At 44.9% G+C, this 25,746-nt stretch overlaps 1 protein-coding gene and 1 long non-coding RNA gene across 2 annotated transcripts in view; both read right to left on the bottom strand.

The window, feature by feature from the left end:
• znf704 (zinc finger protein 704) overlaps positions 1 to 22,657 on the bottom strand; it is a 91,566-nt gene extending 68,909 nt beyond the window's left edge. The window contains exons 1-2 of the mRNA XM_079522140.1: positions 22,016 to 22,657; positions 8,516 to 8,727 (exon numbers count right to left, since the gene is read on the bottom strand). Of these exons, the coding sequence (XP_079378266.1) occupies positions 8,516 to 8,727; positions 22,016 to 22,186 (383 nt within the window). The 5' untranslated portion in view covers positions 22,187 to 22,657. The remainder of the gene's footprint in view (positions 1 to 8,515; positions 8,728 to 22,015) is intronic.
• Positions 479 to 1,363, bottom strand: LOC306938493. Its single transcript, XR_013791733.1, has 3 exons — positions 1,234 to 1,363; positions 810 to 888; positions 479 to 631 (listed from the first exon to the last, which is right to left on the bottom strand). It is a non-coding gene; the product is annotated as an uncharacterized lncRNA (long non-coding RNA).
• Positions 22,658 to 25,746: the final 3,089 nt, after the last annotated feature.

Genomic DNA, 25,746 nt, shown 5'->3' with positions numbered 1-25,746 from the left:
CTTTCAAGTTAAACCCTTAAATATTTTGGGTGAAGTACCCTTTAATTTATTCTACAGGTCCTATGGGTTTGAACCTATGGGTTTAATCTTATGATTAATTTTATGATCTACTGGTTTTTATCCTCGGGTGCACCCTGGTAAGTATCTTTTTAGTTAGTATCCTTTTAACTATAGATATCTTTTTAATTGTAAATATCCTTTTAACTGTATGGTAAGTATTTATATCAATGAACTATGGATCCATGAATTCTTAATCCCAATACAGAATGAAATTACAATTACCTTCAAATCAATTTACATTACACAGTATACATCAATGCACACACTTCAGTCAATAAACCCAATATGGACCACACAGGTGTGTACTGTATGTGAGTGAGTCTATGACAGTCCAACCACACTGTGAGGTGTAGTAGTGATGTGCAATGGATGTTGTGCAGTGTTCACTTTGTAGTGTTCAAGTTCTGTGATTGTGCTCAGTTCTGTCCTACCACACTGATAGAACACACAGACTTGATGCAGAGTATGTCTCCAAGGAAAATCAAAGATGGTCTTCGCATGCAATCCTCCTGGGTTAGTCGCTCGCCATCCTTGGTAGACCTAAACTCTGGCCTCATCCAAAAAACCTGACCTGTATGGCATGCATACAGGACAGCATGAAGAACTATAATTAACAGTAATTCTTTACAGTGTTTCCGTTCAGTGTGTTTCAATTAATTAAAATAAAATACAACAAACTTCTTTCAGTATGAAAATAAAATACATTCTCATTTAAATAAAATGCATTGTAACAAAAGTGCTTTTCTCACCAATGGTATGCAAATAAAGTGCTCTCAATCACCAGGAATGGTGATGCTGCAGCTACCCCCAGCACACAGTCACACACAGCTAGGAAATGAAAGGTGTGGAAAGTATCCTTTACTTAGCAGCCTATTTTATCAAAGGCTAAAATGTAACAAAATGTACAAAACTTAAATAAAACCAACACACGGCCATCTACATTGATGACAGAAAATAGTTCTGTTCTATTTAGAGTACAAACTGTATCCACATAATTAACCAGGTAGGTTAGCTTGGAACAATGTGCTACTGCTAGCCAAACATGAAAAGCATTGGAATAACATGGTGGCTCTAGCCAATTAGCTGCTAACTCTCATGGCTAACCATCATGGCTACAGGCTTAGCTAAACATCATGGCTACTAGCTTAGCTAACAAAGTTTGTAGCAACTCACCAATGTTTAGAAGAAACTAATTCTCAGCCCTCAGGGATCTATGAGTTGATGGGCAAGGTGTGTGTGCTGTCTTATCTAGCTTTTAAGCTTATATATTGTTCTAATTATTTATCTGTTTGGGCTCTGTGCCTCTCTCTCTCTGTCATGGGGGACTTCTTCAGTGCAGTGCAGCTTCTGTGTGAGACTGGGGAGAAGAGAAGGGCGGGGCAAGCAGTTGAGGTGTGTCGTCTGATTGGGTGAAATTCACCTGTCAGTCTCCATGGCCTTGGCTGACTATTTGTCAGCAGCATGACAGGGGGAAATCAAGTTAGGTAGACTTGCTCCATTTCTTCATTAGTAACCAGTTTCCATGACCTGGGTTACACAGTGGTTCTTAAAGTAGGGTCCCGGATCCAGGGGACGCCCAGGGCTCCTTGGGGGACCCATCAAAATGATGGATAGTTCGGAACCAAATAGACCCCGAGTCTATAACTCAGAGAGTGTACAAATGGAACCAAATGGACCCTAACGGGTCCATTTGTTAAATTAAGATTGATTTTGCAATATAAATCGGTGTCCAAGAAATAGAAATGCCATTAAATGGGGGGCCGTAGCCTTATGCATGTCAAACTGGGGGTCATTGAAATTACAATTGTTGAAAATCACTGCTAGAGCCGGAAAAAAATCTCGTTTGAGAACCACTGCAGCATGGCATTGACTCTCTGAAGAAGAGCACGGCCTCGAAACATTACTGTGTTTGTGAACTAATAAAGTGATACAAAGGGAACTACAGTACGGTGCATGTGCGGCTCTATTTCTTTGATCTCGGTTCACTTTGGGGCCATGCAGCGGTCTGTCTTCAAGAGGCATTATATATAGGCATGTACTGTACAGTAGCACGCCAGCTGTCTTTGATCCTGTGCGCTGCATTCATTGTACAGTTGGGTGCCACCGATATTGTCCCTTATCATTTGACCCATTTAGGCCTGACCTCAAAATTTTAAAAAATCCTTCTAAATCCTCCAGTTTTCTGAAATAAATATTTTCACGATTTTTCAAAAATAGCAGACCTACAAGCTCGTAGCGCGCCACTCGGTGGCGCGCTATGAGCTTGTAGATTTGCTATTTTTCAATAGCTAAATTATAACAATGTTTAAAACACCAAAAGGGGTTCCCACCCAAAATGGGTTAGCTGTCCTTTTGCGCAGATCACGCAAACCTCAGCAAAAAGAAAAGGACAATATCGATGGCCTCCAACTGTACCTTCCACAAACAACGACAACAACTGGCAAATGCAAATCTGGTCTGGGACGTCGTTGAATTGTGAACTTATAAACAAGGTGAAGTTATGAAATAGAAGGCAGTCGCACTGTCCGGCCAGGTTTATTTTATTTTATTTTAATATTATTTTTGGGACATTACGGTCCAATCATGCTACTGTATTTTAAAAATAGAGGTGGGGCGAAAAGGAAAGGAAACTGGGATTGTTTTTGTAGCAGTCCGCTAGTTTCTGTTGCACAATCTGGCAACACTGTATGTGGGTTACAGGAAGGAGTGGAGTGCCATGGCTTTCTGGTAAATCACCAGCAGAGAGAGAGAGAGGCAGAGAGAGAGAGAGAGAGAGAGAGAGAGAGAGAGAACTTTGGAGAGCGCAAATTAACAACCACAAGGTCAGTCTGCTCTGGGGAGTTACAACGGAAAAAAGGAAAATTCCTCATGCTCTCACTCTCTCTCATATCTATCTTTCTTTCTCTGACTCCCTCTCCCCTTCACTTTCACACATACATCTCATCATCATATAGATGCAGTTTACCGTTCTCTTCACCTGCGGTCAAGCGGAGGGGCTGAAAAAGGGGCTGAAAAAAACAGGTACGGCAAGGTGTATCATGTATCTTAGTCTACTCTGAAGGTGGCAACGGCTGCAGTGCACACTGTCTTAGACAGTACGGCCCGGTGGGTGGAACAACACTTAACAATGCCAGGCCACTTTGTCGAAGCGAGGAGGCTTGGAAAAACGCGCCTCGCCACACTACAATGTCCCAGGATCCACTAAATGTGTGAGTGATGCAACATTGCAATGCTAGCTGGGAGCGGGCAGCTCTTTTCATGCTTAATAGAGACATGAGTTCTCAAGGGGGAGTGTGTGTGTGTGTGTGTGTGTGTGTGTGTGTGTGTGTGTGTGTGTGTGTGTGTGTGTGTGTGTGTGTGTGTGTGTGTGTGTGTGTGTGTGTGTGTGTGTGTGTGAGCGCGCCCAGATCTCTCCGACAGGCGAAGCCCGCCGCATCAAGTCAACCGTTACACTGGGATCGTGCTGACTTATTCAAAGATAAGGGTCATCTCCGGTTTACCCAGCGCCCCTCTGTGGGGATATCCAAGTATATTTACTCAAGTAAGCACAGTTCTGAGGTATAATTTGCTTTATTTGATCATTTCAAATGTTGTCATTACTTTATAATCCATACACAGTAAGAGGCCTATTTTACTCCACTGACCGTAATTTGGAAACTTTGCAGAATTACTTTGCAGATTTTGATTGATTATTACAAAGTGTACATTAACCAGTGTACATTAAGTCCTATTACATACTTTGGTTATTCGAGAATTGCCGATCTACAAGGTCACATATTAAATAGCAGGCCATAGGCTTGTCGATCGGCAATTTTCAGTGAAAGCTTTCCGCAATCTGCATGATAGCAGAAAACAGAAAATACACTAGTATGGAGCCCTGGGGGACTCCGGTCAACCATATAGGGTTTAAGAAGGATAGTACCTATCCCACCACTGGATACCGGCTAATAAAAGCTGATAGAACGCTCATCCGTGCCGGAAAGCCCTTTTCTCGCGCAATGGACGGCGAGGTGATCAATGTGCCACTGGGCCAACAACAATATAAATATCGACACTGCAGCCTTTGCCTATGCAAGGAGGCAATTATAAACGGGACAGGTGTAAAATATCCCCTTCATATAGGGGGGATAAATTCCATTTTAAAAGAGATATTTCCTTTAAATGGCCGACAAGGGGGTGGTAGGCGTTGCTCTCAATCAATGATGCATCAGCAAAATAACTATTAAATTGCAAGCGGGGTACGCGGTACACAGTAAAATTCTTAGCGTTAGCCTAATTTAACCCCGAAGAGGGTACTAATGGAACCACCTGGACCCTTACGGGTAGTGGTGGAAAGTGACTAAGCATTATTTACTGCACGTATTTACTTTACTGTTTCCATTTTGTTTTAATTCACAAATTATCAGATCAATACAAAACATTAATTAACCACTTATATGCTTCAGCTTGGGCTTTTATGAATGATTTACGAAAATCGCCAATCTACATGCTCACGTGTGGTCTTCTAGATCGGTTTAAAACATTTCTGATACATGCAAGTATATAATTGTATATTTCGTGCCTTTGCTCAAATCAAATGTAGGCCTTTTACTTTTTTACAATTTTTTCTACATATTTATTTTCTACATTGTGGCGTTCACTGAAGTAAAAAAAAATGCACCAATTCTTACGGGTGCATTTGGTTCCATTTGCTCAGGGACTGAGGATTTCATTGTGCATGGCGATAAAGGGGCTCTTTTTATTGTATTTTTGCAGGCAGTCGCTATCGATCTGAGAGCTGCAGAAGTCAGTGTGGCACACAGGTAATGGGGAGTGCGTTGGGTAGTTTATAAGGGATTAGTATTTTCCATTTAATGGCTGGAGGAGGAGGAGGAGAGAGCCTGCTCTTTATTAGCTGGGGGCTTGGCAGCCGTGCAGCCTCGGTCTCATATTAATGTTTCATTAGTCAGCCGAGACCATAATGGCTGCTTGCATGTTGACCACACAGGAGATAATGCGAGACGGATCTCCTCTGTGCGTGCGCGCGCCTGTGATTTGTAATGGGAATACGCACAAGCGTGTACTGTACTGTGTGTGTGTGTGTGTGTGTGTGTGTGTGTGTGTATGTGTGTACTTGTGAGGGCCAGATGTCCCCACACAAGTATAGTAGAATTTGAGAAATAGACATTGTGAGGACAACATTCTTGTCCAAGGTTACAAGAGAAACTGTTGTTATTTTTATGGTTAAAAAATATTTGGGGAGTTATGAAAAAACAAAAAACAAAACAGGCATAGTACAGAAAACATAACACCAAGACAATTCAAAAACATGAGGTCCCCACTCCCATCCTATCGGTGGGGCAGTTTGTGTTGTGTTGCACACTGTAAATAGCAGATCTACAAGCTCACAGATCAGCTAGATTGGACATATGCTCTATGTGGCACCGTTGTGCAGCACAAGTAAGTAACATAGGCTTATGGTTTAGGGTTAAAAATAACATTTTGTAAAAATCACATTCATAAAATCGCATGTCTTCAAATGTTGACATCCTCACACGTATACGTATAGTAATCCCAATATATTTGTGTTTCTGTGCCTGCCGTGTGCGTGTGCGTGTGTGACAAGAGTTGATTTGTGCACGCATGGTGTGCGGCCTTTTCCTATGTGTATAATCAAAATAATCAATCTCGTTTCATCATACGAAGCTTAATTTGGGTGTAACTCTCTCTGATCACAGGATGTGACACCTTTGATTAATGTAAAGGAGAGTCCCAAAAAAACAAAACAACATGATGCAACAAGCAGCAATCGCGCCCGAAGAGGTGGAGAAACCCCGCTTGCATTGTCTCACCATGCAGTATGGCAATAATGCTGTTCTTTTTGGCTGTAAACCAGAGATTCAAAGAAACCAAGTACATTACTTTTAGTTTACTTGAGTATTTACTTTATACTTATACGTTATAATCCTAAAATAAAACTGAAATATGACTACTATTGTATGTATGTTCTTGCTGTACATTTGAGGCTTTAACCTTGGCTTTTATCCAGTCTTTTATCTGAGACCGTTAGGGTTTTATGGAAGACGCTTCTGAACATGTATTCAATTGCTAGTTTGACCTACATATATATATTCTAATACACTAATCTAATAACTCTAATAATAATAATCTCATAAAAAAAATGACTGAAATCAGTCATGGCGACTAAGAACTTTAATCTATGGGATAGTATAGATGGATTATGCAGTTACTGTACTGTATGTAGACAGTTGATTTGTATGGCCGCAAACTGTCACGGCTCAGAGAAAGAGTTACACGTTTTTTTTAATTCGAGGAAACGACGACTGCGTTGGAGTAATGGTGTTAATTAATTAATTACCGTATGTCCATGTTATGAAACACACATTAACCAACGGCATCAAATAGGCATAAAATAATGTCTGATAAATATGAAAAATATAATAAATATAAAATAATGCATGTACATGACATCTGTTGTTATTACTCAAGGGTTGAGCATGTCCCGACTAATTGTTTGAAAAATACTGGAGAGAGAGAGAGAGAGAGAGAGAGAGCTTTGTAAGTGCTTAATTGTATGTCATGTTAAAACCTCTACTTGTTTATTTTTTACATATTCATTATGATTTTTGTCTTACATGTGTGGACCCCCCCCCCCCCCCCCTACCCAAACCCAAACAAAGGTAAATGATGAATTATTGACACCTTTCACAAAGCATTAAAGGGATAAAACTACACACGACGGAAGAACAATGACATGTCAGAACGCATCGCTGTCTATACTGTATATACAGTAGCTGGAATGGCTTCAGGGATCAGGAATGAACGACAGACCTGTCATCCTGTATAAACCATACAGTGTTTTTTTAGGACGTGACATATATATGTCCCTCCCTGCAGGACTGTCAACCATAATCGCAACATCGCAATATACCCCGCTAATGACAAGCCAACCGCAGGGGATGGCATTGGAAAGGAACCTCCACAACCGCTATCAGTGGCTCTCAGACTCTTCATTTTTTTTATTTTCATGTCAAGGACCCTCTCAATGCATTTGGCCACGGAACCCATGCAACATTTGTGTCGTTACATTTTTTTCAAAAATGTTGGCTCTAATGCAGCCTGGTTCGTGAGTCAAAGTGTCCTTGAGCAAGACACTAATCCCCTAACTGCTCCCGATGAGCAGGTTGGTGCCTTGCCGTTGCTTGTGTGAATGTGTGTGAATTTGAAATACATGGTGGACGTGCTTTGGAGACAGGCGCTATAAAAATGCAGTCCATTTACCAATTACCATCCATCCAAATTGAACAAGGTTGTTGCCATTGGGAATATTTTGGCTTTCAGCTGAATGAAAAGTGAAAGCCAGCCGTTTCAGTATAGCACTAAAATGTGGATAAATAAAGTAATTACCATGAACAAAAAAAAACATTAAAAAAAAGCACATTCTTCACTGCTACAAAAATACAGCCAGCCATTTCAGTATAGCACTAAAATGTGGATAAATAAAGTAATTACCAATTTACCATGAACAAAAACAAAACACAAAAAAACACATTCTTCACTGCTACAACCGCACCCCTCCCTCAACCTTGTGCATGCAAGGCCAAGCAAAAACCGTCCCAACGATTATGGACCCCCACTTTCAGCACATGGGAACCATATAGCCGTTTCAGTATAGCACTAAAATGTGGATAAATAAAGTCATTACCATGATAACAAAAAAGAAACATGCTTGTGCCCACATGTGCACACGCAACCACACACAAACGCACAAACCCCAGCATCCCTAGTCCCTAGTCGAACATTCTTCTAAAATAGCTGATCTACAAGCTCACAACGCGACAAGAGAGATTTGGTATCAAGGGGTGTTATGACCCCCTTTCTAGGGTAGGGGAGAATTACAATAAGGAGACTTTTTCAAAAGATTTGATTTTAAGGGGGAAAAAAAGGAGCAGACCTATCCTGGGAGACACTGTCACCTAAATATACTGGGGTTTGAAGTGGTCGCACGCACGCACGCACACACGCACACACGTACGTGCTAGGGGTGTGTATAGATGCAGTAATTGCATCGATTTAATACATCGATTTTGAATTCTAGCGATCCAACTACATTGTAAACAGCAACTGCTATTCTAGTGTGACTTGTATCGATCTAAAATCGACACAGAGAGAACTTGTGTCTTGTATTTTGCAATGTTAAGACGAGAAAGGGTGATTTAATTATTCAATGCTGCGTTCCACTGTATCGATAAAAGTGTGGAATGTATGTGCGTGCGTGCGTGCGTGCGTGCGTGTCCATGTGCGTTTAAAACTGTTACTTTTCAGCATTCGAAAACAGCAAAAGTAGCAGATCTACAAGCTCTTGCGGATCTGCTACTTTTGATATGTTTGTGTGACGCTGTAGTATGATCAAGACAAGTATAGGGCGTTAATTTACAACAAAAAAACGCCTTACCTGGCGTGGGGGACATCGATGCTGGAGGAGACCACCACCTTGCGCTTCTGCTCCAGCAGCGACACGGAGCGCGGAGCGTCCGGGTCCAGGGAGGAGCGGGGGCCGAAGCGCTTGGTGGACTCACACGCACGCTGCTGCTGCTCGTCCACAGCCTCCGGGCTCAGGGAGCCCCCCTCGCCTCGCTGGGGGTCCACATACCCATTCATGCAGCTCTGAGAGAGAGAGAGAGAGAGAGAGAGAGAGAGAGATAGAGAGAGAGAGAGAGATAGAGAGAGAGAGAGAGAGCGTGCAGGGGTTATTGGGGTTGCCAACCGTCCCAGTTGGAATAAGGAATCGTTCCTTATTTAAGAAAACGAAAAAGACGTGTCCCTTATTGCTTTGGTTCTCAACCCCCAGAGGGTCCTTGAGGGGGTACCATGCAGGTTCTCAACCCCCAGAGGGTCCTTGAGGGGGTCCATGCAGGGAGTCCTCAACCCCCAGAGGGTCCTTGAGGGGGTACCATGCAGGGAGTCCCCCAGAGGGTCCTTGAGGGGGTACCATGCAGGGAGTCCCCCAGAGGGTCCTTGAGGGGGTACCATGCAGGGAGTCCCCCCAGAGGGTCCTTGAGGGGGTACCATGCAGGGAGTCCCCCAGAGGGTCCTTGAGGGGGTACCATGCAGGGAGTCCCCCCAGAGGGTCCTTGAGGGGGTACCATGCAGGGAGTCCCCAGAAAAAAGAGTTAATGTAGCGTCACAATCATTTTAATACATATGATTTTGGGGGTCCTTGGCATGAAAAGGTTTGACAATAACTGCCTTATTGAACTGACTAGACTTGTGCCCGTCGGCCACTGGCCTACTTGGGAACGATGCTGGTTGGGAACCTAGTATGCAATACCCGTTGCAATAGCACCCGTTTTAACCGCCTGTCTGTGTGTGTGTCCCATATGGAGATCTTTGTATCTGTCTTTCTGCCTGTGTCTGCTCTGAAGAGTGCAAACTGAAGTAGACTGGGTAAGTCATTTTCAGTAAGTTGTGAGCTTGTAGATCTGCCATTTTTACTACTTTTGTGTATGATGAAGTATTGTATTCATTTACGAAGGGAAAAGGAAATAAACCTTCCAGCAGTATACAAGTGATTACAAAGAACCATTGTTAAAGCAGCGAAACAAAGTTCCATAAGAATCTCTGAGCTATATATACAGTATGTGTGTGTGTATGCGTGCATGCATGCGTGTGTGCGTTTAAACAGGCTGAACTTTAACGTCACCACTCTCCTCTTCACACTGGTCCGCGTGAGCATGACGTGAATCCAATGTGCACATGCATATGACTGTGCACGTCATCCAGAGGCTCCGAAAACGCAGTGAGAGAGGAGCCCAGTGGGGGTACGGGGAGATACAAGCTTCATCAGAGCCTCGAGGAATCATGAACACACCTCCTACTGTGTAGTGTGTGTGTGTGTGTGTGTGTGACTGTGTGTGTGTGTGTGTGTGTGTGTGTGTGTGTGTGTGTGTGTGTGTGTGTGTGTGTGTGTGTGTGTGTGTGTGTGTGTGTGTATGTGTATGTGTATGTGTATGTGTGTGTGTGTGTGTGTGTGGGGGGGGGGGGGGGGGGGGGTCTGGCATGTTGGTGTCACATCTAGAACACCGTTTCCAAAACACAGTGACGCAACTGGGTCCCACCGCAGGAAATATAGCAGGACTTACACATACATAGGCCCATGTAACAGTAGGCTACTGTATGCCCTTTTAACCACTTAATACCCTGCGTTCGTACAGGGGCCCGTGGGGTGGCGTGGCCTGTGCCCACTTGCGGAACATTGGACGGAAAAATTCAGCGAGTGATTCAGACCCCCATCCCTCTCAAAGGATCAATACCGTGTTAGGTTCAAGGTTCAAGGTTCAAGGTGTTTATTGTCACACAGATGTACAGGTACAGCATTGTGAAAAACTTACGTTGGGTGATGCTCCACAATACACATAAGTAAAAAAGTAGTAAATAATTAAATAACGATACTAAGTATAAAAGTTTTAAAAGTTTAAAGAACTCAGGTCAGTATACAAGGCCGTAATACCATGGCATGTTCAGTGTTCATTCATTTAGGCTTGTTAAGCAGCCTTACAGCCTGGGGGAGGAAACTGTTCTTTAGTCTGCTTGTGTTGGCTTTGATACTTTGGTACCTCTTCCCCGAGGGCAGCAGCCTGAAAAAAACTGTATGGGGGTGTGTGGGGTCCTTAATGATCCTCAGGGACTTCCTGAGGCATCGCTGAGTGTACAGCTCCTCCATGCTGGGCAGCCGACACCCAGTGATGCGCTCGGCTGAGCGCACCACCCTTCTGAGGGCCTTGTGGTCCCCGTCTGTGCAGCTCCCATACCAGCTGGTGAAGCTGCTTGTCAGAAGGCTCTCAATCGTCCCTCGGTAGAAGTTCCTAATGATTGTAGGACTCAGGCCGAACTTTTTTAGGCGTCTGAGACCATATAAGCGTTGTTGCGCTTTTGCAACCACCACAGTTGTGTGTGCCTCCCATTTAAGTTTTTCGTGGATGTTCACCCCCAAGTACTTGAAGGTTTCCACCCTCTCCACCACAGCGCCGTTGATCGTGACAGGAGGATGTGGGTCCCTCCCCCGCCTGTAGTCCACGATGACCTCCTTGGTCTTGGAGACATTCATCAGGAGATGATTCTCCTCACACCACCGCTCTAGGTTGGTCACTTCCTCCCTGTACGCTGCCTCGTCGTCTCCGGTGATCAGCCCCACCACCACCGTGTCGTCAGCAAACTTCACGATGGTGTTTGTAGGGTGTGAGGCCACACAGTCATGTGTGTAGAGGGAGTACAGGAGTGGACTGAGAACACAGCCCTGTGGTGCTCCTGTACTGAGAGTCAATGGGGAGGAGGTGCAGTCGCCCACTCTCACCACCTGGGGGCGGCCCGTCAGAAAGTCCAGGATCCAGTCGCACAGAGCTGCGTGCAGACCCAGATCCTGGAGCTTAATGACGAGCCTAGATGGTATTATAGTGTTGAACGCCGAGCTGTAATCCACGAAGAGCAGTCTCACGTAGGTGTTCTTCCCCTCCAGGTGGGAGAGGGCAGTGTGGAGGACATGCGAAATGGCGTCCTCCGTACTCCTGTTGGCACGGTAAGCGAACTGCAAGGGGTCCAGGGTGGGGGGGAGCATAGGACATATTTGTGCCTTAACCAGTTCCTCAAGACACTTACTGGCTATGGGTGTGAGGGCTATGGGGCGCCAGTCATTAAGACTGGTCACTTTCTGCTGTTTGGGGATGGGAATGATGGTGCTGGACTTGAAGCAGGTGGGAACAGTTCTGAGGGAGAGAGACTCGTTGAATATCCCCGTAAACACCCCTGCCAGCTGGTGGGCACAGGCTTTCAGGACACGTCCCGGGATGCCGTCTGGACCGGCTGCCTTGCGTGGATTAATCCGACTGAAGGAGCGGCGGACGTCAGCCTCACTGATGGTAAAGGGACAGTCAGAGGGGGGTTGCGGGGGGGTCTGTTCTCCCACAGAGGTGGAGGTGAGGGAGGGGGCAGTCGTGCTGACAGAGGGTTCAAACCTGGCGTAGAATGAGTTAAGTTCATCTGGGAGGGTAGGTGTTATTTGTGGGGTTTGGTTTGTTTTCCCCCTATAATCACTTATAGCCTGGAGTCCACACCATAGGTGCCTCGGGTTGTTAGTAACGAGCTTGGACTCCATTTTCTGGCTATATTCCCTCTTTGCCAGTTTGATGGTTGCCCTGAGTGAATAGTTTGCCTTTTTATACTCCTCCTGAGAACCAGACCGATGAGCTATGAGCCGAGTATGGAGAGCTGTCCTTACTTCAGCATTCAGCCATGGTTTCTGGTTGGGCATGATTTTTATTTTCCTCATAGGGACAACATCCTCTGTGCACTTTCTGATGTAGCTGGTGACAGTGTCTGTGTAGTCGTTCAGATTTCCCGCAGCCTTGAACGCATCCCAGTCAGTGTTGTCAAAACAATCTTGAAGGATGCCTTCTGATTGGTCTGACCAACGATGTACCGTCCTATAGACCGGGGCTTCCCGTTTCAGCCTCTGCCTATAGGCGGGGAGGAGCAGGTGAGAGCCATCTCAGCCACAAGATCTCAGCCAAACATCCCTGTTGGGGATGTTTAACCAACTTATTCATGCTTGAATCAGCCTATACATTGCTGTATTCTTGAACCGTTGCTTTGACATTGTTGTCAAGAGACTGCTTTAACTGATCGACCTGTCAAAGAGAATCACTGGAGTGTCAATGCAGTAGTGTAAAGTAACTAATTACATTTACTCAAGTACTGTACGTGAGTAATATTTTAAGTATTTCCAAATTTATCAGAAATCAGTAGTTCTCGAACTTTTTTGTAATTCAAAATGATCCAACATCATCAACACTTTCAACGATTCCAAAATGTGCAGTCGAATGAATGTATGAAATCAAGGCATTTAATAATAAGTTGCATAATAACTTATAATTATTGTCCGCACTGGGGGTAGTGGTGGGCCCCAGAGTATAGCCCGTCAGAAAGGAAAGTATGGCCGAGCCTTAGAAAGCCAAGAAATTGTGAGGCATGCCAAATCGCTCGTGAAACATGAGTTGTGTGTGTTGTCAACGTGGCTTGTGTGCGTGCGTGCGTGTGTGCGTGCGTGGATACAATTCCCAAGTGACTCTCATATTTTTACCTCTCGGTCACACACACACACGCACGTTTGTATCGCTACACTTGTGAGGACGTCAACAATTTAGTATATGGCTATTTCCTTCTTTCTATTTACTTTAGAAACATATATAAATTAGGTATAACTCCAACCCCAAACCTCACCTCTAAATGTCTAACCCTGACCATATATGTCTTAACGAAAACCTTACAGGGTTAACCTTAAAAATGTTTTGTGGCATGTGACTTATTTTTTCGCACATAAAACCCACCATTTCTCTTGTGAGGACCGGGTTAACGGTTCTCAAGAATGTCTATTACTCAAATTCTACTATAATTCTGGGCTCATTTGACACACACACACACACACACACACACACACACACACACACACACACACACACACACACACACACACACACACACACACACACACACACACACACACACACACACACACACACACACACACACACACACACACACACACACACACACACACACAGCTCATAACCGTCTTGCCTGGGGGCGGTTGTCTCTCTTCAGGCGTAAAGGTACTTGCATCTTTGGCAGGTCAAGGGTCGTAATAAAGCGAGCTTTTCAACGGGTCATAAATTGAATCCCCCCCCCGCACGCACGCGCACACACACACACACACACACACACACACACACAGACACACAGACACACACACACACACACACGCACACGCCAGGGCCCTGCCACCCGATGGGTCCATCCCATCATAAGTTGTGGGTCAGAATACCTTGTATATGTAAAAAAATCAAAAATCAAAAAATCAAAACGTTTCAAAACGTTTAATAATAGTGAAAATAGACAATCTACAAGCTCACAGTTTGGTTATTCACTACTTTTTTGCGACACTATTGTATGATGGAATATGCCAGTGGTGGAAAGTTAATAAGTAAATGTTCCGGTCTGGCTTATTAGCCAGGCTACTTTGCAGTGGCGACGCATTGTGATCGGGTATTTTCGAAAAGCCAAAATATAAAATATGGCTTAAGTGGTTATTCATCAATAATGAATCCAATAACAGGATATATTATTGTTGATTGTTGTGCGATTGTTTTTCTGTCATTGTTTGTGCTTTGTGCCCGAGGACCCCCTCAAAAACAAGTTGCTGCAACTCAAGGGGCTTATCTATTGAAATTTTAAAATTAATAATCAAACAACGTAAACCAATGAGGAGCCTGTATTAGATTATCAATGTCTAGTCAATAGAAGATAACTGCACAACCCAAACCTCTCTCTCTCTCTCTCTCTCTCTCTATATATATATATATATATATATATATATATATATATATATATACACACACACACACACACAAAAACGATAGCAATGCTCTCCGTTTCCATTTTCAATTTGCATTGGTAAATGGTAAATTTATATAGCGCCTTTATCCAAGGCGCTTTACATAGATTGTGCATTACATTCACCCATTCACACACACATTCATACACCGATTGCGGCAGAAGCCATGCAAGGTACCAACCAGCACATCGGGAGCAATTTGGGGTTCAGTGTCTTGCTCAAGGACACTTCGACATGTAGCCAGGAGGAGCCGGGATTCGAACCGCCGACCCATGGATCATTGGACGACCTGCTCTACCTCCTGAGCCACAGCCGCCCCCATTGCATTGCACTCTGCTCTTGCTGAGAGATTATAGGCCATCCTCCACCGTGTGTATTAAGGACTTAATCTGACAATCTATTCACAATCTAGTTATCACATATTCTTTTGATGCTATAGGTTGACACTGGCCAGATTTAGTCTGAACATAAATAGAATAGACCGACATGGAGCTCTATCTGTGCAGCTTATAAAGACTATAATGGAATGGGTGGAGAGAGCAGTCTCAGGGGCAAGCAGCACTATCACAATGCGCGCTCACGCACGCACGCATCACACGTTCACAGTCTACACATGCATGCACGCACGCACGCACACACATCCAATTGTCTAATACTCTCCCTAACCCCAGCCTGGATCTTTTCCTAATCATACGTTAACTCCCCAAATATGTGTAGAACCATAAAACAATGGTTTATCTTGTGAGGACCAGAAACAAATTGTCTCCACAGTGTCTATGTCTAAAAATCTACTTGTGGGAACAATCTGCCATCACAAATATAGTAACACGCCACACACGCACACTGCACATACCATTGGCGTACAGGCAAGCAGCATGACGCCCACACTTGCAAAAAACAAAGCTAGGATGAATTATGGCAATAATTGAACACTATACCGTATATGAATACATTAGTCCATATCAATCATGTGGATGTAGCCTGTGGTGATACAACAGCTATAATGACTTGAACCACATTGTGGCAATCACAGCCTTTGTCATATGATTGGTCTTTGAAACAAAGACACAATGTACTTTGTCTGACTAACACTGAATTTGCAGATACGTGAAAGAAGTACTCGGTAAAAGTATCAATACCATATTAACGCAGAAATATATTAAGTAAAAGTACAGAATTCAAAATTTTACTTGAGTAAAAGTACAAAAGTTACTGGCTTTACAATATTCCTCATTTTGATATGTAGTCTATACTGGATTTTAGATCTTGCACTCCACTGAGAAAACCCATTGTTGACGTGCAACCTCTTTTTCTTATTTAAAAAGTACAATATTTGCCACTGAGAGATATAGTGGAGTAGAAGTATCGTACTTCAAAATTGTACTTAGTTAGTAGACAGAAATTTCTACTCAGGAATCTTATAATGAGCATTAGTGAGGACCAATTATATGAAGATAAGGTTTAAAATGGGTGAAGTGGTCCTTTAAGTGCAGTACTTGAGTAAATCAAGTCCATTTACTCCAATAGGCCTACTGCACTTAAAGCTGACTTGCCCCCACAAGCCCCGGCAGCAATCAAAGCCCTTGTCATTGGCCTTAGAAAGGAACACGCAATTGACTTTGTCTGAAAACTGAATTTGCCAATATGACCTCGTCTGCTAATCAGCGGAACCCAGAGCAATAATTTTGGAGCGCCGCTCCAATGACTGACCATGTGTGTATGTCTGTAATCTCTGTATGTCTGTCTGTCTGTCTGTCTGTTTGGAGTATGAACAGCTGCAATCCCACTGGGTGACGAAACATGGCCAAAAGGGCTATTCACACTGAGCACTGTAACTATAGGCCTAACTACTGCAGCCAGCCAGCTGATTCCGTTTATACCGGCATTGTTGCCAGATTTTGCCATGGAAACAAGCAAGCAGGTCTGTGAAAACAAGCCCCAAAATAATAAGCGACTATACTTAGTCAAACGTTAGCAGTGGCTCTGAGTGGTGCTCAAATATTTCTATTAAAAATGCAGAAGCGTTAATGTCATCAGCTTGCAAAAAAAATCAAATACTCCAAAAATGTACTTAACTAAAGTACTGAAATGTACTCAAGTACTCAAATAAATGTACATTTATTTGTTACGTTACTGTCCACCACTTCAGCTGCATCGACAACAACTACACAGACCGCAACACATCTGCAACAACAACAACAGTGACAACAACAAACGTGGCGGCAATTAAAAATAACCGCCACTGTTCCTCTGCTGGCACTAGCACTGAGAAATCTGTGCAACATCGGTCACACACACACACACACACACACACGTAAGTCAACAAGTGGCATTCTGCGGCCCCCCACCCTGTGCACGGGGGGCGATCGGGCAAAGTGCCAACCTTACAGAATTCTTTGGCACATGCCACCCGTTGCCAACTGCAGGGGTCTGGCAGGCTGGTGGTGTGTGTGTGTGTGTGTGTGTGTGTGTGTGTGTGTGTGTGTGTGTGTGTGTGTGTGTGTGTGTGTGTGTAGGGGGAGGGGGGGTCCTGCCCGCTTTGTTACACGGCAGCTGCGGGCAGCCTACAAGCCCGCCCCTCTCCTTTTAACATCCTCAGCTCTCGCTCATAAAATACCCCCGCCCAACACGCACACGCACACGCACACGCACACACACGCACACGCACACACACACACACACACACTTGCTGTCTTATGTTTTGACCTTTTACGTTTTGTTCTTTTAGTTTTGTAAATGAATGCCATACTTTCGTCACACGAGTGTCACACAAAAGCAGTGAAAATTGCAGTTCTACAAGCATTGCGATGCATTGTCAATTCTTTGTTTTTATAATGGCAAAAAAGGAACAGTTTTGGAGATACAGGGTTTCCACCCGACAGCGACGATATTCACGCATGCCAGCATAAACACACATGCACACGCAGTCACGCACACACAAACACACACACACACACACACAACACCCCTGGCCTTGTCTTGTTTTTTCCAACTCCTGGGCCAATTGCAGGGTGTTGAAAGAGACTGTTGCTCCATTGTGTGTGTGCGTGCGTGCGTGCGTGCGTGCGTGCGTGCGTGCGTGCGTGCGTGCGTGTCAAAGCTGTGGTTTCTCAACCATTTTCATTCCATGGTCCCCCGGATTGAGATGCCTCAGGTCACGGAGCCCCCAGTTGATACCATTGTTTTAATCTCCAGGACCACAAGCTAGTTAATTTAAAGGCAGAGGGCTCTATTTTCGTCCACGCTAAACCCCTTATCCCTAAACTTTTTTTCCTTTTTTTTCACTATTTTGAAAAACATTTTTGAATAGTTAAAATAGCCAAGCTCACAACATGTCGATGTAGATTGGCTATATTACTCAAAAATGTTTTTCAAAATAGTAAAAAAGGCAAAGTAGTTTAGGGATAAGGGGTTTAGCGTGGACGAAAATAGAGCCCAGACGTATGTAACTTTGAGTCCGAGTCAAGACTGAGTGTGGGAGGAGGTCGAGTCAAGACCAAGACCGACGGGAGGCGAGACCGTTACTTAACAAGATAAAACGTCTATAATAAGCGCCAGACAGCTATCTTATAATGTCAATGTGAATGGGCTCCTCATAATATATTAATTTCATTGCATTGTAGTGACTCGTGCGTTGAGTGGACTTAGTGGGAGAAGAGTCCTGAGTCCCTTGGTCCGAGACAGAGTCAAGTCCAAGTCAAATTAAGGGCGAGATCGAGACGAGACTGAGTAAATGAAAATGAAAATAGTTTATCTACAAGCTCACAACCTGTTGCACTGCGATGCGTGGAAACCTCATATTTCAAAAAACGTTATTTTTCAGGATTAAAAAAGAATAATAATAATAGCAAACATTAAGCTGCAGATCTACAAGCTCAAAGCTTGTAGATCTGCATTTTCGGATACTGTAGTATACACTGACACCACGGCGCGTAAACAGCGCCTCAAACTGTGACTCCGCCCACAACCGGGGGAAGTTGTGATTTGCGCTCGTTCACTGCAATGCAATTTGCGGCATTTTCAAAACAATATTGAGCAGAGTAGCGATTATCAAACGTATTTGCAATGCCATACGTTGAAAGATCTGTTGCCCGTGGACAAGGCACGCTACCTCCGCAAGTTAGATAGCATCGGCATATATGTTTGTCCGTATGTGATTAAGGATTGGACCAAGTTGCATTGGCAGCCATAGAAAATTCTTACTCCAGGCTAAAACCGGATGTGACGTTTTTGGGCGTTCCTGTCTAGCGTGGTGTCAGTGTATATGATCAAGCAGGGCATTCATTTACGACAAAATAATAAAAATAAATTAACAATTAAAGGAGTTAAGAGGTTTCTGCCCGATAGCAGCAGCATATACAGTATGTACTGTATGTAGGCTACATGTACTGGTGTTTTAGATGTGTAGTGAGGGGAGCGTTGCTTTAAGAGGACAACATACTCAGCGTAGCAGATAAGGGAGCAGGGAGTGGACCCTCGACACGTGCAATAACACACTAAACACAGCGCTCCCCCTGAACACCATTCCCCTGTCGGGCATGCTGGAATACATTACACACTGAGACGATGACAACGTGCGCGTACACGCACGCGCTCCCGCACGCACGCACGCACGCATGCACGCACGCACGCACGCACGCACACACACTGTACACACACACACACAGTAAACAACACAGTCACAAGCATTCCACACACAGCCATCCCCTCTCCATAAAAACAGCTCTCTCTTTCTCTCTCTCTCTCTCTATATAGTGCAGACTGACTCCACACACACACTGCAGACAGACAGAGAGCATCATGTGACATCAAAAAGGCCTGCGACTTGGAAGCGAAGGCAATTAGGTCATTCCTTGGAGAAGGACCACAAAGTCATCATCACCCCGACAAAAACAAACGGCGGTCTGCCATCTCCCGCCGTGCATGCACCAAGCTGCGGTCCTCTAGTACAGGGGTTCTCAACCAGTGGTGCTTGAGAGTGCAAAATGAACCAAATGGGTCCCCCCCCTTCCCCCCCCCCCCCAACACTATAATTTAAAAAAATAATGAATCAAGATCCATGTGTGCACTGTAAAGCGATTAAGCGATCATTCTTAACTCAAATCCTCTTGCTTCTTGGGTGTCCCTGGAAATAAAATATCTTGAGATGGAGTCCAGCAGCTGATACATTTTGGGAGTCCTTGACGTGAAAGAGTTTTGAGCACCACTTACATAGCAACTTTCTTTTTTTTCAGAATTTAGACGACGTTTGTAGAGTTGGTCTCACGTCTTAATGGGTTAATAGTAAACATGGATATACAGATAAATAAGAACTTACGGTATGCTACGTTATTTGCATCGATCCAAGGTGGCTCGTTTGATTGATCGTTAAAATGCATGCGGCCCGCCCATTTAACGCAGCTGCCGTGTTAACACACGTGCCATGGACGGAGATCTCCGTCTTTCAATGTTTTATATTGATTCAGTATGAGATCGCTCTCTACTGTCTATCAGTGTCTCCCATAGAGTATATAAAAGGATAGAGACTGATCTGGCGCGAAGCTCCCCCCCCCCCCCCCCCCCCGCTATTCATGTCAGTGGAAGTTGCTCAGTGGCGTTTTGAAGCACCCGGAAGGACCGTCTACTTCCGCCTTTTTTCGATTTGGGCACCAAAATTTGGTGCCCAAAATGCGGAAGTGCAAACACGCTTAACGTTAAAGCCCAGCTGCACGGGGTTTCCTCGTCATACTTCCACGGGTCCGCCTGCAGTCCCTCCTCTTACCGCTAGGGCCGAGCGCCTCAACGTTGGAAAGCCCCTTGGTGTCTCCATTGCTAGGAGATAAACCGGAAGTGGTCCCTCCGTCCGTCAGTAATTAGGTTCCCCCTCGTGGATTTCAAAGATAGCCGAAATCTTAAAACCCTTTTGTCTCAGATTATATAATCCCAGATTCCGATTCTAATCAAAACAAGCTTTATTTGCATCCGATTGCGGCCGCGTCGCTGGTCGCGGTTACAGAATTGATGCCTCAGGTGGTCCGCCATTGTCCCGCGATAAGATTGCATAGCCTTTAGCTGACTTCCGGGCCCTGGTCATTTTTGCCCCACCTCACTGAAAATTCCTTCTGCACTGGAATGGACACTGGACTGAAACAATGCTGGCAGTGAATGTGTTGAGTGGGCAGAAGGGTGGGCCACATGTGCTTTGGATATTTTTCAAGTGGGCCACTGATAGGCTACATTATGGAAACAGCTGTGGTACCCTCTTTGGACCACTGGTTAAATGAGACCCCTCAAAGTGGGGTCCAGGGATCCCCCCAGGGGTCCTTGAGGGGTTTCCCGGCCCGAGGGTCCTGCAGAAAACATTGGAACAGTTTATGTAAGCCCTGTTTTATTTTTCGGCTATTTGGAAGTACAGCCGATGTACAAGCTCACAACACGTTGTAGATTGACAATTTCATAAATGTTGACAAATCTCGTAACGGGGGTCCCTGTGGCCAAAATACATACACAATATGGAGGCTTGTGACACGAACATGTTTGAGAAAACAAGTCACTGCTCTATCGACATGAAAGGTTTAATAAAAACATCAACGTTCAATCAGCGCCCACTTTGGGGGGGTACGAAAGAAGACCCCTCTTTAGACATCAAGCAGCCCAAACACCGCAGTCAGAGAGAGTGTGTGTGTGTGTGTGTTCGGCTCGCGCGCGCGCGTGCGTGCATGTGTGTGTTTGCCTCTGCTACAGGCGGTGCACCCACCCACCCAACCTATAAAGCCAGTGCAGCAGAGGAGGAGGGAGGCCCTATCAAATGAATCCGAGCCCTTTGTCCCGTATCTGATGAAGCCACCGAGGGTGTCATTGCTGGTGACAGTGGCTTGTTTTGGTCGCGGCCGTGGCGTGCACACAGGATGCCTCATGAATGCGGCATTCTGCAACACGGAGCTCTCTTATAATGTATAGCCTATATATGCACATGATCACACAGAGGAGGGAGCATTATTGCACACACACAATCGCAAGAGGAGGGTGTCGTTTGCCGGTACGCACGCACGCACGCACACGCTGCACATGCACACACACAAGCTGACAATTCTGCAATGACAAGCCTGCAGTGCATTGCACACGTCAACACAGACGGGGAGCAACGCTACACGCACACACAGTCACACACACACACACACACACACGCGCGCGCGCACACACACACACACACACACGCACACACGCACACAACCGTTGCTTGCAGGGGGGGAAAAGCAGATCTACAAGCTGACATTGTCAGTTTGTAGAACTGCTGTTTTTTTGTTGTTGTTTTTTCTCGGCAACAACAACCCCTCTATGCACAAAAACAATAATATATAGGCTACAGTCCAGTGCCAGAGGGAGTCGCTTGCCGAAATATATCTCCTCCAAGCCATGTCAGCTTGTAGATGTGTTATTTTCCGGCAAGCAACGCCGACATTTGTATTATTACACATGTTTGTATAATAGGGCTAACACAGGCGTTATTACACAATTATTATTACCCACCTTCATCATGCCGGGGGCCAGCGGGGCCCCTGATGATGATCCGTCCCGGCTGTCCGGCGGCATGCCGTTCCCCGGCAGTCCCGGCGCGCCGTCCGCCGCTACCGGCGACACGCCGGGCGCGTAGACGCGGCTCCCGAGGATCGAGCGTTTCACCAAACGTCTCGAATGCATGGCTTTTTCCAACGACAAAAACAAAAAAACAAACACGCACAAAAAGCTATGTCAAAACGCAAAAAACCCGACTCGCCTATGTTTATTTATTTACAGCCTGTCGTGTTTGTTTACGTCGCGGGGTTATATTTTACTGTTGGTAAACAACCGGAGCTGCTGCGGCAGCGGGCGCTCCTCCTCCCACAGCCCCGCTGACAGAACGCTGGCGAGCGGCGACATCACGGCACGGACGATCCGACACGAAAGCACCTTCCAATCCAACCGTCCGGGAAGCGCGACCCCGTGTTGTATCCGGAAAAACAGCCGTCAAATGAAGGCAGGGATAGGTTTGGGTTCCCCGTGTACTAACGGCCTGTCCATCCAGCCACACACATATACACACACACAGTGACACACACATACACACACAAGCCCCGGTACGGTAGAGCTGTCCGACAGTCCTGTTTGTTTTCCAACCACTGCTGCCCTGCTCTGCTAGGCTGCTTGGCTGGAAGACACGGAACGGAGTACAGACCACCACGGCTTCGGAACGGGAATGGCATGTAAGCCTAGTGATGGAAGAAGCACTATACTCTATATACGGTATTGCTGCCGGGCGCCGCTGCACTAATTACTTTGGGGCAGGCCCGTCTAGAGTTTGAATGTACAGATTTCGCTCCTATGCCACCAAAATGTGGAACGCCCTACCAACTGTCATTAAGACATGCGAATCCCTTGACTCCTTCAAAACCGCTCTCAAAGGGCACCTACGGATGGCAATTCGAAACTGGCCCCCGTAAAATCTGAATCCCCCCCCACCGCCCCCCCCTTTTTCCCCTCACTGTATATGTTTCTTTTCCCTTTTTACCTCCTTTATGATGAATTCCTGTTCTGTCTATAGAAGTGTCAATTTGTACGTCTCTAAATGTTTTGATGATTTGAACATGGTGGACCCTATTGGAAACAAGTGTAATGCTTAATTGGGTCGTCCACTCACAGTTAACAGCCTTTGTATTGAGTTTGTGCTTGAAATGTACTGTAATTCTGCAAACTGTTAATAAATTCTTCAATCAATCAATCAATTTCAAAAGGGAGACATCGAAAAGGAAGGATGGATGGGGAAGGATAAACATATGGAATGTCAGAACATATCCATATATGGAGATCTAAGCGTTTGAGGTCAGATGTAGAGTTTCTATGGCCTTTGTGGCGTTTCTGGACAACTGTGGGACGGGTCTGACAGACTCGACACCTGGCACTGCACTCCCAGTGGAGGTGTGGAACTTGTGCGTCGAATTTGAAGTCGGTGGGGAGAATGGTTCTCGGGTTATGTGGATTACAGACGTATACGTACTATACATATGGAGTTCTGTGTCAGGTACGGTAACGATCCATGTACCCGTGTCAGAGTACCCGTTCCACCCATCTGTGTCCCTTTTATGCCCAATATGGAGATGTCTGAATCTGACTCTCTGTCCCTTTATTCCTATATATATGGAGTTCTGTGTTAGGCATGCCCTGCAAATATGAAGTGTTGTGATGTCAGAACAGGCCAGCTCCATATATGGAGATATAATTGTTAAGGGCACTTTATTTTATTTTGTGAAAAAATTAATTAAAAAAAGAAACATTACAAACATTCAAATATTCTGATCTGCTGGTCTATATAGGTAGAGCTATTTCTAGCAGAATTGTTTTTCACAATTTTCAAATTAGTTTCATAATGCAATGTGACAAAGCTATAGGCTATCTTTATTTCCTTTTTAAATAGGTAGGCCTACCTTTTTGTTTGTTTGTTTGTTTGGATTGTTTTATTTAACATTTATGGGCAATGTTTTCTCATTTCTCAATAAAGTCCCTGAAAACGGAATTAAAATGTAATGTGGAGTCCGGATCCAGTGTGCTGGGCTAATCCAGTCCGGTAATGTGTGTGCTCTCCAGAGCCCGGCCTGTGCCGGCGGAAAGCTGCCTGCTGTAAACATGTGCGGTCTGGCTGCAGAGCAGCGCTCTGATTGGTCCATGTGCTGCAGAACAGCGCCCCAATTGGTTCACGGAGCACACGCCTCCACGAGCCCCACGCTACACCCCCACGTAGGTGGACTATACATCCCATAGCCCGGAGGGACGGGCGCGCCTACTGGCTGTTTGGCTTGTGGGATCATGGTGGTGGTGGTGGTGATAATAATAATGTTATTAATATTATTTATAACCATATTCTTCCATGGACAGCTGTCCATTTGAAATCATACAGTGTAATTTCATTTTAAAGTATTTTTGTACATTGTGTGTGTGTGTGTGTGTGTGTGTGTGTGTGTGTGTGTGTGTGTGTGTGTGTGTGTGTGTGTGTGTGTGTGCGTTATTGTTGTAATTTTATTTTATTTTTTGTATTAGATTTTTATGTCCCACATAATGGTAATAATAGCATATTATTGTCTTGTCTCCAGAGTCAAACCTTTCATTGGTTCATTCTTTATAATAATTGATTGATCGATCGATCGATCGATTGATTGATTGATTGATTGATTGTATTCACATAGTAGAATGGGAAAATGTCAAACAAAAGCACAAGTCAATACAAAAATCATACAAAAACTGCTACGAGGATGGAACCAGAAAAGTAGGCTACTATGACTTGTTCACATCAGGATCCTCCAAAGAAGGTTTCACTTGACTGGCAGCTTACCGGCCGTCCCTTCGGGCTATGGAATCCAAACTCTAGCTAGCTTCATTTTCCTTTCCTGTCACAGTTTTCCTTCCAACTATAGATTAGAAGAAGGGAAGGGAATGTATAGGCCTATTCCAACCAGATTTCAAAACAATGACACAATGAGAGAGAGAAAGAAAGAAAGAAAGAAAGAAAGAAAGAAAGAAAAAGTGTGTGTGTGTGTGTGTGTGTGTGTGCGCATGTGTGTGTGTGCGTGTGTGCGCATGTGCGTGCGTACGTGTGGACTGACAGACTTAAAGAACCTTGAACTTGATGGATCCAGTGGTTTGCGAGCTTAGTCCCAAAGGCCCAAAACAGACATACAGAGTTACAGACAGACTGCTACAAGGTTCACCTCCTACAGAGCAGTTGTGGAAGTCTAGTAATCTTATAGTCTTACTTAGACTTAGTTCCTCCCGTTCCTATTGGAACATTGGGCGACGAGTCCCCTCCATTTGCTCCGGTCTCTGGCGACCCTTCTTGCTCCGTGCCAGCTGACACCCATCTGGCTTAGGTCTTCCTTGGCTGTCTGTCTCCATGTCTTCTTTGGCCTCCCTCTCTTCCTCTTTCCACCTTCTGGCATCCAGTCCATTGCCACACTTGCCGGTCTCTCTCTTGGCAGACGAAGTACGTGCCCAGCCAATCTTCATGATTACAGTCATAATTCACTGCGTTCTTGCCCATGTTTATAATAGTTGTTCCACTTACCATAACCAGTATTTCCTTTAATGCAATGCATATAGTGTGTTATTTTAAGAGTTAAGAAACACACATCTGAGGTGTTGACATAATTACCTCTGCGACAAGTCTTGTGTTCATTATTCTCTTGGGAGTGCCATCATCGTTGGCTCTTCAAAGAGGAATACATCTCCTTCAT

Source organism: Electrona antarctica, assembly GCF_951216825.1.
Source record: "Electrona antarctica genome assembly, chromosome: 15".
In the NCBI taxonomy this organism is placed as follows: Eukaryota; Metazoa; Chordata; class Actinopteri; order Myctophiformes; family Myctophidae; genus Electrona; species Electrona antarctica.
Note: the sequence above shows the minus strand (reverse complement) of the source record. Positions and strands in the feature narration are given on the sequence as shown.